Genomic DNA, 18,475 nt, shown 5'->3' with positions numbered 1-18,475 from the left:
TTTAAGTAATTATGTGTTGTTGTTTTTTAAACCTGACTTTCGTTTTTTTTTTCCAATAAAGAATTACTGGTATACACTTTAATCCCAATACTTGTGAGGTAGTGGCAGGCAGATCTCTGAGTTCAAGGCCAGCCTGGTCTACAGAGTGAGTTCCTGGAGAACCAGGACTACACAGAGACACTGTCTCAAAAAAAAATTTGTGTGTTTGGATTTTTTCTCTGTCTAAATACCGCAGGTATGCCTAGTGCCTGCGGAGACCAGTAGAGGGCATTGAATCTCCTAGAGCTGGAGTTACAGATGGTTGTGAGTCACTATGTGGGTGTTGGGAATGGAACCCACATCCTTGGAGGAGCAGCCAGTGCTTTAACTGCTGAGCCGTCTCTCCAGCCCTTGACTTTGTCTTGACTGCATTTCTGTTGACGTTTGCACATCACTGTCAGTCCCTCATGTTTGCTGGGCTTTGGAGCGAGTCTGCTGTGATTTGAAGAGCCACCGCCTTTGTAATCCTGTCTTCCAGCCCACTGTGGCAGCTCTTCCATTAAATTCCTCCTTAAATTCTGGTTGTATTTTGGCCTCCACAGAAATCTTGCTGTCATCACAGTCACATTGGGTAACTGATATTTTTTTTTGTTCTATGTTAAGTATTCTGGTTTGAACATTTCATTTCCAAGTTCTAACAGTATATAAAAATAGGGCAGATTTTTGTGTATTTTTACCCTGTATTCTGTACTGTGCTGTAGGAATTTTGCTTTGTTGTTTCCTTTCCCTTTCCTTCCATCTCTTTGTGCCAGTACTTGGTTCCTCTGTGTAGCCCTGGCTGGCCTTGAACTTGTGCTCTTCCAGCCTCAGCTTCCTGAATGCTAGGATTATAAGTTTGCATACCAAATCCTTTTTTTCATAGACCTTGATGCAAGCCCAACCATGCTGTTTGCTCCTGAAGGTGCTCTGACACCCTTTGACCTACTTTCTTGCCTTTAGATGCCAGCTAAAGCAAACTTGGCTCTTGTGTTCTGCGTAGATGATGGTGAAGGTGGAGTTCTCTGCCTCTCATCTAAAACAGAAGCTTTTGGTTATTTTGTCAGACATACTAATGTTTGTTTCAGGAGTTTTAAAAATACATTTTTATTAATTTTTCATGTTTTCATACAGTGTGTTTTGACCATACTGTCTTGGGTGTTTCAGATTTCTTTTTTTTCTTGTTAAGATAGTAGAGATTTGAGACCACCCCTATGCCCCTGCTGTATCTCAGCTGTCCAGAATAGAGCCTGGCATACAGTGGCACTTACATAGTTAAACTAGTAGTTATATGTGCATCTATGCATGGATACTGCTCTGGCAAAAGAGCATCATATATTCATGTTGAGTAGAGGGAAGACTGAAAAGATGTTGGTTTGAGTTGGGAGGATAAGGTTTCCAGTGACACACACCAGAGAGATTGATGGGGTGCAGTTTGTGTGTGTGTATTTATCTCGGTCAGGAGTTGGGGTTTGTGGTAGTGGTTGTGTAATCAAGACTCTGATGATGAGGCAGTGGATGCCTGTGTGTGTCAAGGGAAAGTCTTTGTAAGGGGCTGATCCTGCCAGGTAGGTTTCTTCTCACGCAGAAACCCAGGCCTCTCTGGCCATGTCTTGTGCTTTTGAATCTGCTCTCGGGCTCTGATTCTCACCTCATAGCATACAGCTTTTCATTGCAGGACTGATAGCTTCTGGGGTCACTGCAGCTCAGGACAAACTACTTTCTGAATTCTTTATATTTATATTTTATGTGTGTTTGAATGTGTTCTTTTATTGTCTCTATGGTTGCAGAAATGTCTTTTACATTGTATCTCAAAATATGTTCTTTTATTTACTTGTTAATTTTTGGACTTAAAAGCATACTTTGCACTGAGCTTTGATTGAGAACAAGGTTTTTATTTTAACATGTTGCCCACTTGTATTGTAATTTTACATTGGTCATGGACTGTTTTTTTAGGAATGAGACAGACATGTTGGGTTTGTGACTAAAAGTGATAAAATGTGTCATTGTTTTAGGTGAAATTGCTAAGTACATGGAAACTGTGAAATTACTGGACTACACTGAAAAACCTCTTTATCAAAATTTACGTGACATTCTTTCACAAGGACTAAAAGCTATAGGAAGTAAAGATGACGGTAAACTGGATTTTAGTGCTGTGGAGAATGGAAGTATGAAGACAAAGCCGGCTTCAAAGGTGAGTCTGGGTATTCTTCGGATTCATTTTAATAGGCATTGAAGGCAGGGTTGCAGGTGAAGGGTTTGCTGCCATGTGCGGGGCAGCTTGACAGCAGAGCAGCTGCAGAGCACTGGGGACAGGAGGACGTGGAGTTCTTACATCGTTACGGGGGCAGGTTACTAAATGTCTGAGCCACCTCACGGGATCTGAGGACAGGTGTTGATGGGGCACTGAAGCTTGAATATAGGAGTTCTTTTCTGCTGGGTGACCTTTAGTCTTGCCTCAGTTTCTCTTTGTTTATGGATATGGTGAAAATGTCTCTGAAAGTTGGCATATGGCTTGGCTTGGCATGCCTTCAAACATGAATGGGATCTTTAAAGGAGTGTTGGGTTTATCTGCATTCAAGGGACTCAGCTGTTAGCAGAGAAATACTAAGAAGTAATGGCCAGTTCGGTGGAAGAGCTGCTAGTGCCTTTAGTGAGAGCTGGGATTGGCATGTAAAATGAGAAAGATAGTTTTGTTGTTGTTGGTTTTTTTTTTTAAGAAATTATAAAATACTCAGATTTGCCTGTGGCAAAATTATGAAGCTGCTTGGTAGTCATATAACTGAAGTAAGTTCTTAGTTTGACTGGATTTTCATCTTTTTGTTTGTAAAACGAAGTGGAGCAGACGAGGGGTGTTTTGTTTGCTTTGTCACCCCACCCCTGCCACTGTTCCCTAGAGGGTGAACCTGGGGTTCCATGCACACTATGTACATACTCCTGCGGGGCTGTATCACTGTTGATTTTCCCTAGAGGCTTTCACTAACTGCTTAGGCTGGCCTGAACTCACTGTGAAGTCCAGGTTGGCTTTAAACTTGGAGTCCCCCTGCCTCAGCCTCGCCAGTGTTATAATTGCAGATGAGGTCTCCCATGGTGAATTGCTGGTTGATCTGCACTTACTGGAAAGACTCTTGGGTCCCACGGTGTTGCAGTGACTCTCAGGTCACCATGTCTTGTCTGTTATGGACACCTGCTATCCAGTGAGTGCCTATCTAGTGGCTCTCTAGAATTGACTTTGCTAATGGGGGTCCTTTCACTTGCACGTAAATGTTAGAGTCATAGTATTCTCACAAAAACAAGTGTGAGGTTTGATTGAGATTGCATGGATGCGATGGGTCAGTTCTGGAAGAAAGGCTGTCTTTGCAGCAGTCTCTTCCATGAATGGGGCTTACCTCAGCTTTCCTTCTGTGTTTTCTCACCTGCCTTTCTTGTGTCTCAATAGTTGTTTTAAAGAACACACATGAACAACACGCACACACACTCTTTGTCTCAGAGTGAGAGAGTGGGTGCCTAAAGGGTAAGTGTGTGTACATATGTGCGCACCTTGTGTGGGCTAAGAGGGCAGCTTGTGGGGGAGTTTTGTTCATTCCTTCCACCATGTTTTGGGAATTGGACACAGATCATCAGGTTTGGTGGCAAGTGCCTGTACCCTCAAGCCAGCTGATTGGTTCCCTCCATGTGCCCTTTGTGGTTTTCTGCTGTAGAGACCATACACATCTTCCGTGTATAATTTGTCTCAGCGGTTTAATTATTTCTTTGTGTCTGATAATTCCCAACCTTCCTTTCGTGCCATTCAGTTGTCCTCTAGATTTGGCTGTTTTTAATACATAGATACTGTGATGGTTATTGTTCTATTTGTTTAGCTAGACATTTTCTTTTTTCTTTTTCTCTTCTCCTCTTGCCTCTTTTGATTCATTCTCCCTATGTAGCCCAGGTTGTATTCAAATTAGTTCTTCCTGCCTCAGCCCCCTACATCCTGAGATTATAATCATGTAGTATCTAACCGAACTGCTTTTGCTTTTAAAAACAATTTCAATGGGGTTAGAGAGATGACTCGGTGGTTAAGAGCACCTGCTTAAGCAGGGACCCAAGTTTGTTTCCCAGAACTTATGCTGGGCAGCACATAATTGTCTGTAACTCTAGCTCTAGGAGCATCTGTGCCTCCAGCCTCTGTGAGTACCTGCTTTTATGTGTGTGTGTCTGTGTGCGTGCGCGTGCATGCATGTATGTGCACACACCTAATAAAAATAAATCTGTAAAAACTTTCCATTCGCTTTTAAAATCCATTTTTGATTGTCGGATAGATTTATAAATTTTTGTTTTTTAACCACTGAGCCATCTCTCCGACCTCTTTTATTTTCTCCTTTTACCTTTGGTATTTAACTTGCTGGTATGACTTTTCTCTTGATTGTATTTAATTGAGTGGGGAAAGCTCTGCCTGGATTGCTGGATTATTGTGTCTGTGTCTGACTTTTATATCTTACAAAGCTGTTTTTTTTCCCTCATAGTTTGGGATTTGAGCTCAGTATTGTTAATCACATTACCTACCTGTTGGAGACCCTGTGCTGTCAGACCTATGATCTGTTTTTCCTTACTAGGTGCCTTAGTTCTCTTCCCTAGGGGTGAGCTCTTGAGTCATTGCTTAGGTCTTGGGAAATCTGCCATAAAAGCAAGATCTGGTTTCTGACTTTTGCTCTGTGTATCTCTTATTTTCTCTTTTGACACTTGTTCTGGTGACTCATACCTAATGAATGCTTTTGATTCTTCTGCTATCAATCCTTGCTCTTGATGGGCCACTGTGGAGGATGTGTCTCCTTTGCAGAGGGGTTTTAAATGTACAGCCCCCCACTTTACCCCTATTTCCCCTAACTGGCCAGCACTTTCTTTTATTTTTTCATTTTGGTTTTTCGAGACAGGGTTTCTCTGTGTAGCTCTGGCTGTTCTAGAACTAATTCTGTAGACCAGGCTGGTCTCGAACTCACAGATCATCTTGCCTCTGCTTCAAGTGCCTCTGGTACCGAGTGCCACTACCACCCAGCTGCACTTTCTGATTGGGGATTACTGGTGCAGGTTTTTAGAAAGATGTCCCCAGTGTGGTTCAGTGGTGAATAGGACCACCCCTCACTTCCTGGATATGCCTCCGTTCTTCCTGGTCACTACTTTCAGCAGCTGTTTGTAAAGTGGTGCCTTGGAGCCATAGTGCTTGTGGCAGAAATGCCCTAAATGGTTGTTTTGGGTGGGTTCATTTCTTCAGGTTTTAGACAGGAAGAAGCTGTGGATTCTTGTTTCCCAAATGTCCTCACCCTTATTTTCTAACACATTTTAACTTGTTTGTGTGTGAACATTTAGACTTAATTAGAATCTGTATCCATCCCCCATAAGAGGAATGTCTCCCTACAGCCCACGTCTCAGGTTGTTAATGCAAGTCTCCTGTTGTTTCTTTGTGTGCTCCTTGTCCTTGGTGCTGTGGAATTCCTGAGTTTTATATTTCTGTTGGTATTTTTTATTGTTACTGTGTCTTTTCTCTTGGACTCATTTTTTAGAATATGCGCTCAAATAAGTTTTTTTCTTGAAGAGTGCTATAAATGGTAAACTTTATGAATCCACAATTTCCAAAAATGGTGCTATTTGTTCCACTGAAAGAGTAATTTGGCCAAAGGCACTGCTGTATTATCCCTCAGCTTCCAGTTTGGTTAATTTTGTTTGTTACTAGATTTCTGCTCCCCCTCCCCCAGATTTGAGGCCTCTTGCTTTTTATTCTACCCGTCATCATACTTTTCCCCACAGAATGTGAGAGTGTGTGTGTGTGTGTATGGGTGTGTTTGTTAGTTTAAACCTCATGTATGCTTGGTACTTGGGAACCCTTGTGTAAAGATGTAACACTCAACTTGGAACTTGAGAATTCATCTTTGAGCCGGGCGGTGGTGGTTCACGCCTTTAATCCCAGCAGTCGGGAGGCAGAGGCAGGTGGATCTCTGTGAGTTTGAGACCAGCCTGGTCTACAAGAGCTAGTTCCAGGACAGGCTCCAAAACCACAGAGAAACCCTGTCTTGAAAAACCAAAAAAAAAAAAAAGAGAGAAAGAGAGAGAGAATTCATCTTTGTAAGCATCCAACCCTCCCACCCCCGCTGCCTCCCAGTCCCCCGTCTTTGCTGGTATCTGGGAGAGCTGGAATCTACTTTCCTTTTTCACATTGAACTTTTGCATATTTTCTTCTCTCTGTGAAACAAACTGCTCTCTGGACTTGTAGCTCACTCATCTCATTTGCTCTACTTTTCAGTCATATTTTAGGGGAAATGGTGATTTTCTTTGTGTCACATTCTTCTTTTTCATTAAATAAATTTATTCTTTAACACCGTAACATGTATATATATGCATGCCCACCTATCACCCCACCCTGTCCAAACTCCTTCTACCCCATCTCCCTCTTCCTTCAGACAAATCTCTCTCACATCCCTGTCATTTGTTTGTGACCCACTGAATTTAACTAGGGCAGTCTGTGTGACCATAGGTTTTGAGGTCTTTGTTGGAGCCTGGTGGGGTCACCCGTTGGTGCACAGCTGAGGACGGTAACTCCCCTTCTCCCAGAATTTGTTGGTGGCCAATAGATCAGCAGGGATGGGTAAGGTCCAGTAGTCTCTCTCCTATCCATAACTGTGTTACCAGTGTGATAGCCTTTTATGTCTCTTTATGGATAGGGATTGCTATTTTTAATGATTCTGAACATAGAAATTCTATGTGCTGCTTGGGCTTGCTTAGTGTCTCTTTTTTGGTTTTGTAACTTTTCTTAGATTTTGTTCCTCACCCCAGTTGCCCATTTACCTGTTTAATGTTTTCCCTACAGTGTCTACTGCCACTGTGAGAGGATGAGAGAGATTGGTGACATGGGGGTGGGGGAGGTCAGCTCTTCTGCTCTCATGCCCTCAGGACTGGCTCACCCATGGCTGTGACAACAGGGTCAGCCCTAGTATGCTGGTGTACCCTTTCAGGTGCTCATGGTAAACCCTTCCATGTAGGAACGAACACTGTGAACATTTTCCTTTTTAAAACTCTCCTCCCTAAACTTGTTAATAGTTAGCAAAATTACTTGAATTATATTTCTTCTTCCTATCCCCAGAGCAGATTAAAATTGTTAGTAAGAGAATTAAATTTAGACAAATGTCTAAATTTAGATAAATAACTGGAAAATTGGGAGTTGGCCATGAAGGCATGTTATGTTATGCCTGCTTAAGAATGAATACTTCATAGAATGAAATTCCATGTATGTAGGGTTATATGGAGCATCCGTTTGTGAAACATGGAAAGGATTTTTATACACAGTGTATGAAAAGGCAACCAGGTGTGGAGACTGAACATGTGTGTATTTAATGCTTTCATAAAAATGGCAGTACTTTTCTACTTTAATCCCCTCCTTTTTGGGGGTGAGACTGTGTCACTGTATAACCCCAGCTGGCCTGGAACTCATTATGTAGACCAGTCTGGCCCCCACTCACAAAAATCCGCTCTCCTTGAGTGCTGGGATTAAAGGAGTGTGGCATCATGTCAGATGGTTTTAATCTTATTTTGTTTTTATAACGTTCAGAAGAAGCTAGTCACCGTGCTAGCCACACAGTAGATGCTGTCTTCACTTGGGTAGAGGCTGGTGCTCTGGAGAAAGATGTTACAGTGTCCCTTACTCTTGGAGCAGTCTTTGTCTTTGCCCCACCTCAGACAACAAGCATTTTACTGTGTTCTAACAGTATTGGATGAGTCTTCAAATCATCCGTCTTTCTCAAAAAAGTCATTGTTTTCATTTCCTAGCCTACTTCCCATTTTTAATTTCTTCTTCTAACTGTGAATGATACTTTCTAATGTTTTCTTCAAATGTATCTTAATTATTTCGTTGCCACTTAAATAGCACAGCATTTGGCAGACCTAGGTAAGAATGAACTAACTCTGCCGTGGTTGCAGTAGTTGAATAGCTGCTGTATGTGCAGACCCATGTAGTGCTGTGCTAAAGTTCAGCTAGGGTGAGGAATGGGTAGGACTGAGTCCCTACCCTGGAAGAGCATACAGAAGGAAAACAGATGTGAACGTAACTCCGACAAGAGCACAGTTTGTGCATTCTTCCTCCTTGGAAACATACACAGTGATTAACAATTGCTGTTCCATACTCAACCAGTCACATAAGGAGGAGACATCTGCCCGAGGACTGCAGTGGGTTCGAGTCTCCTTGTTGCCCTGAGCTGAAAAACAAGGAGCACATTCTCCTTGGCTTTCCTGTGTCCCTCTCTTCATTTTTTCCCATCTCGTATTTTTTAACTGAATCTGTAGGCTGCAGGTTCTGTGGCACGCCATGTTTGCTGTCGCTCATGCCATCCTCCCCCAGTTGCTCTTAGTGACTAATGTCCCATTGTAGTTGCTCTAGAGTAGAGCAGTCTGAATGTGTGCATTTGCATGGTGACTTTACTGGGCTCTGACAACTCAGATGAGCTGGTTTGTGCATATTTGTGCCTGGAGATCTTTGGCTGCGAGTTTTAGGCTGTATGTTCTTTGTTTTTAAAATGAAAAGGGTGCCTGTAGTAAGGGGAAGGGCACCCTGAGAGCATCACTTACTTGTTTGAAGATGGCCATGGATCTGGGTGGTGTTTCCTAAAGGCTGTCACATGCTCTTGCATATGATTTTCTAGAGCTTGATGAGCAGAGAATCGGTCTATGGTTTTGCCTCTGAAGATTTTTGTTGTCCTTTTTGTTGAAACAGCTCTCTTGGTCTCCAGTCAGTGTTTAGACTATTAGTAAATTATCAGTCCAGTACAGTCAGCTGATTTGTCTTCCTGTTTCTAAATTGGAAGTGAGAAGCAACTAATTAACTGAATTTTAACCTAGCATATCTGAACACTTTAAAAATATAATGTGTAGGGTATATACTAATGTCCTTTGAAATAAACCTATTTTTTAAAGAGCTTTTTCTATGTTGAATTAAAAGCACACTCTATCCCATGTGTATTTTGTAAGTTGCCCCTGTGTGTCATACAGTATTTTGGTTTCATTTATAAATGCAAATAAAGGCACCTGCGAGACATTGTGGGGATTGTTAGAGAATCAAAGATTGGCACAGCCGCTTGGGAAGCTTTTCATTTCGGATGGAGCCCACACACGCACACCCAAAGCGTAAGGATACTGGCAGAAATGCTCAGAAGACAGCCCAGCAGCCTGTTTGGGATTTTTGTGTGTTGCCCTATGAATCATGTGCCATCCTTACAGTGTTAAGCTAGACTGACTTCATTTATTTTGCTAACTGGTGATCTTTAGATCATGGGCCCTTTCTCCCCAGACAGCATGTGCTGTCAGAAAAGTTGGGTAGGAGCTTCTTGACTGGGGTGTGGGTGAATGTGACCACCGCCTTCCTTGATGCACAGGTGTTCCTTTCCTCAGCTGAATGCTGTCTGATTTTCATTCCTTGTAGTTCACCTGTGTGGAGATTAAGAAAGCTCATTTTTTATTAAATAAGCTTCAAAACAGATTGAATGTGCTGGGCTCTTCAGTCAGAAATACTGGCTAGCTCCCTTCATAATAAGCACTTCAAAACTACCCTCTAAAATCTGGAAACTGCTTTCTAGCCTATATGGAGCACAGAACAGTGCTGAAATATTCCTCCTTAATTTGGGTCTGAACGAACAAAAGTGTCTGTGTTTATCCCTGCCTAATGCATCACAAGTCTGCTGACACACTAACCTTGGAGTCTTGGCTGCCGTTAATCAGGCCTGTGAACCGGCAGGAAAGACGTACCTAACGCACTCCATCAGTGCACTTGCATATGGAGGCTCTCACAGGGGAGCTGCCCGTGCCAGCTGAGGGTTACCTGCCCACTGCAGTTATTGTATGTAATTATCGAGCCAATCTGTTCAGCCCAGCAGGGTTTAGATGGTAATCATGAAGCAACACTTTGGAAAAGAAAGATGTAAGGCATTCTCCCCTTCCCTCATCAGCTGTGTGAAGTTAGAACTGTTCTCATGGCTATGTTTAAGAAGCAGTACCTTCTTATACAAATCTCCTAAGTGAATGACATTGAAAGTTCCTTAAGGTTTAATCGGGTTATTCATTGGGTACAGGCTAGGTTCCTCTGCGTTCCTCTACAGCCACCTTATACATGCCTTAAAACAGTGGGCTTGGTCGTGATGCACCTACAGAGGCTCTAAGCGCTGGATATGAATCATGGTAGCTTGCGCACGTTGGCTTTGTTATCTAGGGCAGAACCTGTGGTTACCATTAGGGAAAGAATGCTGTGCTGTCAGTGAATATTATCTTCTGCAGGGTACACAAAATGGCCTGCAGCAAGGAACACTCTGAGATGAAGTTGAACTTAATTGCTAGACAGTGTAAGTGAGGACGTCCTGTTGCATCGTGCTGTGGAGTCTGGGACATGTCAGATGCATATCTAAATTGATCCAGAATTACTTCAAGGAACTTAGAGAATCTTTGAATAGAATTCGGACTGCTGCACATTTTACTTTGGGCACACATAGGATAAGACTACATGAAAAATGTGTTTTATATTTATTGCCAACATCCCTCTATAAATACACTTATAGAGATGTTAACTAATTAAATGACTCAGCACAGAATTGGCCCAGCTCAGTCTTGTAGAGTGTTTGTGAAGAGTGGAAGGCAAAGGAGTACAGACAGGCCCGTTCTCCAGACGCCAGCCAAGAACATGGAAGACGGAAGGACCAGTGTGGAGAATCTGAACGACTTCCAGGCCACCACGAGAACTCGGTGCTTAGAATGTCACTCATCAATGTTTATGGCACTCAAGTATTTGCTAAGAAGCATTCTAAAGAAACACTGGTTCATAGACAGAATTTGCCAACAAATTTAGACTCTAGGTGTGAGGTGAGGTGTGTGTGTGTGTTCTCAGGCTCGCAGCCTCTGCATCTTCCTCCATCCATGTTGTGAAGAAGTATGAATGTCACTGGCCTGTGAAGACATTTCATGTCCTGAAAGTATTTCTTCTTGATCAAGTGTGACTTAGTGGTAGACTAAAGCATGGGAAGTTAGAAGTGGTGGAAGAAAAGATTCTCCACCCAGCTGACTGCTGGAGGGCTGTTTCCAGATCCTTCTGTTAGGTTCTTCTGTTTGTTTTGAGACTCTTACACTGAGATATGCTAATTTATGTATATTTGCTTTTGTGGGAAGAAGACTACATCTCTCTTTCTCTCTTGTCTTTTAAACTTTCTTTCATGTGTAAGAAGCGGAAGAAAGAAGTAGAAGAAAGCACGGCGTGTAGTGTGGAAGACATGGAGTGCTCGAATACACAGGTGGAAGAGGCCATACAGACTCGTAAGTGAGGAGCATTGCTTTGTCCTTCCTTGTACAGCCCCAAGTTGTACTTCCTCCCACATGACAGGCTAACCACGTGAGTCGTAGAATTTCCATTTGATGATAAACTATCCTGTGGATAGGTTTTGTGTTGGCACAGTGTGTATTGGAGTGTCTTTCGTATACACATTATGTCACTTGCTTTTCACAGCAGTCGTGACTGGGACTTAGGAGGTAGAGACCAGAATTGCCTGTCAGGCCCACAGCTTTCCACTCCCTCACAGTGAGTCACATACCTCGTGGCATGCTTGTGCCACAGTCCACTTCTCTGCAGCACATCCCAGCCCAGTTAGGAAGTTTGGAAACTTCACTGTTTAGGGTAGTTGATGCAAAAGCAAAGATTTGAAGTTACTTCTAGTTTTAGAGGCTGGCACTGAAGGCAATGCCTGTAAACCCACAGTTAGAAATGGTGTCAGCAAAGGCAGCATCTGCACGGGCCAGCTAAGACGACTTGTCTGTGTGTTGGTGTCCCCATGCAGTGCTTTTTTGGATTGAGTGCTTCTTAAAGATTTCTTTCCTCGTTCTCAACATTTTGTTTATTTGTTGGTCCTGGGGCATTTCTTAATTTCTGATGAATAGCCATGTTTTGGGCAAAAATGTCAGGATATCATAAATGCCCTGCTGACTTAGGCCAGCACTGTATTTTGACAGTGGCTTTGGTACATGCTGGAAAGCAGCTTTTGAAAATAAGCCACCTTTATCCTGATTTTTATTAGTATTTAGTCCTTATATATTATGGATCCAACATGGTCGGGTTCATCTGCATTTACCCAGAGAGTCCCTGGGGTGTCAGGAGGGCGTCAGTTCACTCTGGAGGCCAAAGCTCTGCAGTAGTTCCTTTCCTTCTAATGCTGCCATCTCCCATTTGCTACTGTTTGTTTTTTACTGCCTCCTTCCCTGTCTTGTTCATTTTGTTACTAGGAAGTGAGGAGTCCCAAGGTGCAATACATGGAAGCATGTCTCAGCCAGAGGCGAGCTGCAGCAGCTCTGACAGTGAGTGGGAACGAACTAAGTAGCACTGATGAAGACGTTCTGTTCTTACCTTTGAACACACCCTCAAGCTTTAAAGCAGCCTTGTCATTGCAGTTGATGCAAGCCTCCTGTTGTAGTAGGCCAGACCAGGAGTCTGTCCAGGCGGGTCCCAGATGTGCCTGAGTCAGACATGCGCTCTTAGCCTGTGGGTCATTGGCGACCTGAATGCTGCTCGATAAACATAGAGGGTCTTCGCTTTGAGAGTGTGTGACTTAAAATTCTTCATTTAACTATGAACACTTCAGTGCTGGCAGTTTTGATATAAGAATATAGTAACTGTTCACCAGGCAGTAGTGGTCTTTAATCACAACACTGGGGGGGTGGCAGAGGCAGGTGGATCTCTGGGAGTTTGAGGCCAGCCTGGTCTACAGGAGCTCGTTCCAGGACAGCTAGGGCTGTTACACAGAGAAACCCTGTCTCAAAAAACCAAAATAAATAAATGAGGAATGTAGTAACTGTAACTGGCAGTTCTTATGAGAAAATATCACTGAGCTTAGATGGTACTCCTTACTTAGAACTGCTCAATTGCTCGAAAACTTTCTTTTGTTTTGCTTTTGAACACAGGATTTCTCTGTTGCAGCCCTAGACCAGGCTGGCCTAGAACTCAGAGATCCACCTGCTTTTGCCTCCTGATTGAGGCTGCCACCATGCCCAGCTGCTTAACTTCTTAAGAATAATCAGATTCTTCTGTATTCATGCAAACTCAGAATTACTTTGCTTAGTTAGCACACACATGTACGCACACCCTGTTAAGATGGTCTTGCTATGTATGTCTGGCAGGCCTGTAGCTCTCTAAGTAGCCATGGCTGGCCTTGAATTCAGAGATCCACTTGTCTCTGTGCCTCCACCCCCACCCCAAATTGGGATTAAAGGGGTACACCACTATGCCCAACATTTTGCTTAAATGATCGTTTTGTTTTTTTCATTGCCCCCCCCCCCGTCAAAGTGCAAGGGTAGTTATTTTACTATTAGAATATTCATAGGGGAGAAATATTGCCCGAGGTAGTTGGTAAATGTTGATTCAAGGGAAGGAAAAAAAAAACAGGCCAAGGGTCATGTAAATGTATACATCTATAGTCATCAATTTAAGTCACTTCATGGAGAGGGCACATTGCTGCTTTTGTGTTTTTTAATATTTTGAGAAATACGATAAATTCCATGAATTTTGCGGTTTGGAGCTTTAGGATTTTGTGTCATAAATGTGTTTCAAGAATGGCTGTCTTTAGTGGCAGCTCTAGAAATGTCAGTTTCTTCATTAACAATTTTATTTTCAAACACAGTTTCTGGTTTACAATGTGGTGAGAGACTTTTCTCACCATGTGATCTTTTAGAATGCTGTGCCTCGCAAAATGGGAGCAACTCTCCTTTAATATCTATTTAGACCATTTTAAAGCCGTGTGTAATTTTCTTGATACACCTAAACTCATTTTGAATAGTTGGGGGTCTATTGTGTGGGCACGCACTCTGAAAGCTTTCTCTGTGTTATTGTGCAGGCTGTGAGAGAAAGAGAGGGTGACGGGTGGTGCCCAGAACAAACTGAGGCCTCTAATCCTTTTATTTTTATGCAAGGCATAATTTTTACCAATTGAGAAAATTTGGTTATTTGCTGCAAGTAATTTCCCCCTCTTACAAAATGATAAGTCTTAAAAACCATGTATATTCTGGTATTTTAAAACTGTGCCAATATTTCAGAATTGTACTAAAAATTAGTTGATGTGGCCATGATCCTTATGGCTTGTGTGCTTGTCCTTGTCGGACAGTGGGGGACCACTCTTCTGGGGGTTACTTACTCGTCAAGCACTAAGGGCTGGGAAAATACCAAACAGTCAGGGATCAGATGTTTATAAGAAAACCCTGCTGGATGCTCCCCACGTTCACGTATTTATAAAACGGTGAAAGGGTTTCCCCCAACTTGTATATTTTATTTTTCAACTATCATATTTTACATGTTGATTTTATGATTAGGTCTGTTGCCAGCAGTACTGTGTTGTGAATGTGGTTTTATTTTAAAGAGACAGATGTATAGCAGAACTGATCATTAGGGAAAACACTGAACTGCCCTGTACAGCAGAGACTCCTGGATCAAGGTCGGTTCTGAAACTTTAGATTCCAAGAGGAATCTAAATTGCATTCTAAATCTAAAGAGCATTCTGAATTGCAGCAAGCAGTGCTAAGTCTAGACCACAGGGACAAGCAGTAATATTTAGCATGAGAGTGAATTGTCAAGTTTGGATGTTTGTAAGAGAGCATTGGTTAAGTACAGCGTGGCAGTTACATCGTGTCTGCCATGTGCCTTTGGACTCAAAGCTCACCGGAAGTGAGCTGCTTGGTGTTGATTTGGAGATGGCTGTCAGGACAGCCTCACAGTCACAACAGTTCTCGTTTTCTTTGTAGATTTGACTTTAACATTCTAGAAATGAAAACCTCAAAATATACTATGGAATTTATTTTGCAATATCAAAGCTTTTAATTTCTTCTTGGGTCGGTCTTTTTTGCTTATTTTTATTAGTGTAGGTTAATTATACATGATAATGGTTTTGTCGTGGTACTCGTGTTTCTGTAGAATATAGAATGTGTTTGTTCTGGCCACTCTCCCATACATGCCTTTTCTCTTCCCACTTACTCCCTCTTTGTCTGTTTACTTGCCTGGTTACTTAATTTCATTAGGGGTTGGTAGAGAGTCCTGGTTGAGGTGTTACTTATACAACAACCACCCCAGCAACCATTTCTGCCTGTATGCACTCATAGAGGGGCGGGGCTTTATGAGCCCCTCTAGCTACCAGTATATTACAGTTCAGAAAAACCCCAGATTGTTAGTCAGCCATGGTGTACCGGCTGTGTGAGTGGCGCATGGTGCTCACGAAAGTTTGTGTGACTGAAGTGAACAGTTGAACAGAAACTGACTGAAAAAAAATTTAATTTTAAAACTGATTTTCCAGCTAAGTAACTAAAACCGCCCATGATCAGAATACCTTTAGAAACTATAATTGCTTGTATGGGATTAGAAATTTTATCTCAGATTCAAAGAAAATTCTTTTTCAAAAAGAAGTTGGTTAACTATCAACTACCAGGATGCCCTCATTCCAATACTGTGGGTCATTCTGATCCAGAGAGCTTGAGGCTGGGGAAGAACTGAGGTCAGTGCCGGGCTGTGTGGTCAGGCCAGGGAGAAGAATCCCTTTGTGAGGTGGACAGGAGCTGTTCCTAGGGTCTTAGGTCAGGATTGGCTGTGGGGGCAGCAGGGAGGACTGTCCTGTTAGCCCAGCTTTGGGGAGTAGGCTGTACAGGACAGCCCTCTTGTCGTTGTGCCGTGTGTAACCCCAGTGTATCCCCAGGAAGTTGCACTGGAACTTAATGTATCAAATTTATAGTACAAATCTTGGGTAGAAATGCTGGGATGTGCTTTTCCTGGTGGGCTGCAACTGAACAGGAAACTGACAGTTCCTAGACTCCCCAGCCACAGCTAGGCCCTGTGTGGAGTTCATTTCCACAGACATCAGTCAGGCAGATATGAAGAGAGTTGGGCTTCTGACCCTCCCTTTTGTGAAGTAATGATTACTGATGTGACTTTTTCTGATTCCTCTTCAAGGTTCAAGAACCAGAAAGAAAGCCCAGAAGTAAGCGAGCTGCCAGGAATCAACTTTTCTGCATACTCATTTGGCTTTTCTCCTTTTCTACTTTATGTGTTATTTTCATGTGAGTCTTGTGGGGTCGTAGTAATAATTAAATGGCTATTTTTTTTAAAAACAAACTTTATTAAAATGAATATTTTGTGTACTTTATTGAAGGATAGTTTATAAAATCCCTGAATCTTTAGTCATTACAGCCTGTGTGGTTTGGGGGCCTGAGAGTGTGTGCCGACCCTGGCTGCTGTGCACTCTCCAGAGTAGGTAGGCTCCTTGCTTTTAGGGAGGTACAGAACTTAAAGGTCTCTTTTGCTCGGTGTAACTATACAATTTGTTACGACAATAAAGTTTGGTCTACGTGGATTCTGTTCTTTTACACAAGCATGAATTGAATGCCTGCTGTATGCACAAAGGAGGAGTTCAGTAAATCCAGTGTATCTGTGAGAGACATGCACGTTTGAAAGTCAGCTTATGTAAGACTAGCATGGAAGGTAAACGATAGGAGGACAGTAGACAGTGATCACCCAGTGGTACAAGACCAAAGATGTTAAGTACCTGGTGCCTTCCAAGGAAGTCCTGTGTGCAGGGTGTTCAGAACCTTCCTGTGGTGGTCTCAGTAGGAATGGCTCCTATAGACCCCTGTGTTTGAATGCACTATTAGGAGGTGTGACCTTGTTAGATGAAGTATGTCACTGTGGAAGTGGGCTTTGAGGTCTCTGATGCTCAAGCTATGCCCAGTGTGGGCTGCTGTCTGTGGCTCAAGATGTAGAACTCTCAGCTCCTTTTCCAGCACATTGCCTGAACGCTGCCATGAAGATAATGGACTAAACCCCGAAACTGTAAGCCAACCCAATTAAATGTTTTCCTTGACAAGAATTACTGTGGTCATGGTGTCTTTTCACAGCAATAGAAACCCTAACTAAGACATCCCCCATTTAGATGTTGTTTTTTTTATTTTTGCAAGTTTCAGTTTTGTAAAAATGATAATTTGTAAAACAAATTTAAGTTCTGTAGAGTTTTTTGTTTTTAAGTTGTTTTTCTGGTGTTTTGAGTCTGATTTACATAGCTCATTTGTCCTCAAACTCCTGACCTGCCTGCCTCTACTTTCCAAAGGCTAGGATTACTGGTGTGCGTCTGCCCTACAATAGTTGCAGAGAATACAGTCATGCACCACACACTAGCTGCAGGGATTATAGGTGTGTAACCTCTACTAGCTGCAGGGATTACGGCTGTGCACCTCGCACTAGCTGGAGTGGTTACAGCTGTATACCCCACATTAACTGCAGGGATTATAGATGTGTACACTCATGCTAGATGGAAAATTTTCATGATTAGAAAACTTAAGATAGTTTTCCAAGTTGTTTGAGGAATAAAGCTCAGAAAATGTAGCATGTTTCTGAACAATTTCAAGAGACATTCCTCAAAAATTAGTTAGAGTAATCAGGATTAGACATAATGTTGTAATGGGTGCATAATTTGCCTGCCTATACTATGTGTAGTGTGTTTGGTACTATGGGCAGCCATCGTGTATGCTCAGTATAACTGGCACAACCTAGGAAATCCTAAAGACATCTTGGTGCATAAAGACTGAGTTGCTTTGTAGACAGGACTGAGGAAACTATTGTGTGGATGGACAGCAGGACAGAGCTGTGACTCTGGCTCTATGAACTGTTGAGTTGTCACACGACATGGTCATCACTGGGACAAGGTGCTATCAGAAGTGCAAAGCTGAGCTGCAGCTCCCACAGGCTGGTAAGTCAGTACTCCAGAGTTACATACAGCTGCAGGACTAGGGGAAAGGAACTCATTTGGGACAGAGGCTGCTGCTTTCCTTAGAATGTAGGATTATAATACTGAGCAGTGTGTTGGTCCTAAGTCTATTTGTAATACCTAAATCGACTCCCAAGTTCTGTCTTAAACACATTGATGCCTAAAATAGGATAAAATGTGTGTGATGTGTTTTTGTCTGTGTGCCGTAGCCTTTTTTATTTTTTAAAATACAAAACAGCACAACCTGTTGGTTAAATATTAAGAAAACAAATATTTCCTCCCATATTGTTTTAAACAAGTGCTGACATTTCCTCAAATGTTACTATATTGGCATGGCTACATAAATTAGCAAAGAACTACTAGCCAGAAGTAGCCCGATTGATTACCACCAGCTAGCTGGGTCCCTTGGTCTTCTGCCTGCACTCCCTATGGAGTACGGTGTTTGGCAGGTCTAGCCAAGTCAGCACCTACAATTGCTGTCCTTGAGTTTTTATCTTCTTGCCAGTTCCTGAGAGGGTAGGTTTGCAGTCTCTGTTCTTCTCTCATAGTGCAGTGTTCACACTCTAACCTGTGCACTTAGTTCTGTGCTGCTTGGTTTCACTTCATTCTGTTCTCGGTGATGTGGTGTTTCCTGGCCCTGAGGATCATCCCCTGTGATAGGCTCTTCTGTCGAGCAC

General features: G+C 42.6%; 1 protein-coding gene across 4 annotated transcripts in view; it reads left to right on the top strand.

Annotated features, from left to right (window-relative positions):
* Vrk1 (VRK serine/threonine kinase 1) overlaps positions 1-16,904 on the top strand; it is a 70,363-nt gene extending 53,459 nt beyond the window's left edge. For 2 of the 4 annotated variants that reach the window (XM_075947756.1, XM_075947758.1), the window contains exons 11-13: positions 2,031-2,209; positions 11,241-11,331; positions 15,992-16,904. In XM_075947756.1, the coding sequence (XP_075803871.1) occupies positions 2,031-2,209; positions 11,241-11,331; positions 15,992-16,023 (302 nt within the window). In that variant the 3' untranslated portion in view covers positions 16,024-16,904. Of the gene's footprint in view, positions 1-2,030; positions 2,210-11,240; positions 11,332-12,291; positions 12,364-15,991 lie in introns of all 4 variants that reach the window. The other 2 variants (XM_075947759.1, XM_075947757.1) reach the window with 2 other exon arrangements.
* Positions 16,905-18,475: the final 1,571 nt, after the last annotated feature.

Source organism: Microtus pennsylvanicus, chromosome 14 (genome assembly GCF_037038515.1).
Source record: "Microtus pennsylvanicus isolate mMicPen1 chromosome 14, mMicPen1.hap1, whole genome shotgun sequence".
NCBI lineage: Eukaryota > Metazoa > Chordata > Mammalia > Rodentia > Cricetidae > Microtus > Microtus pennsylvanicus.
Note: the sequence above shows the minus strand (reverse complement) of the source record. Positions and strands in the feature narration are given on the sequence as shown.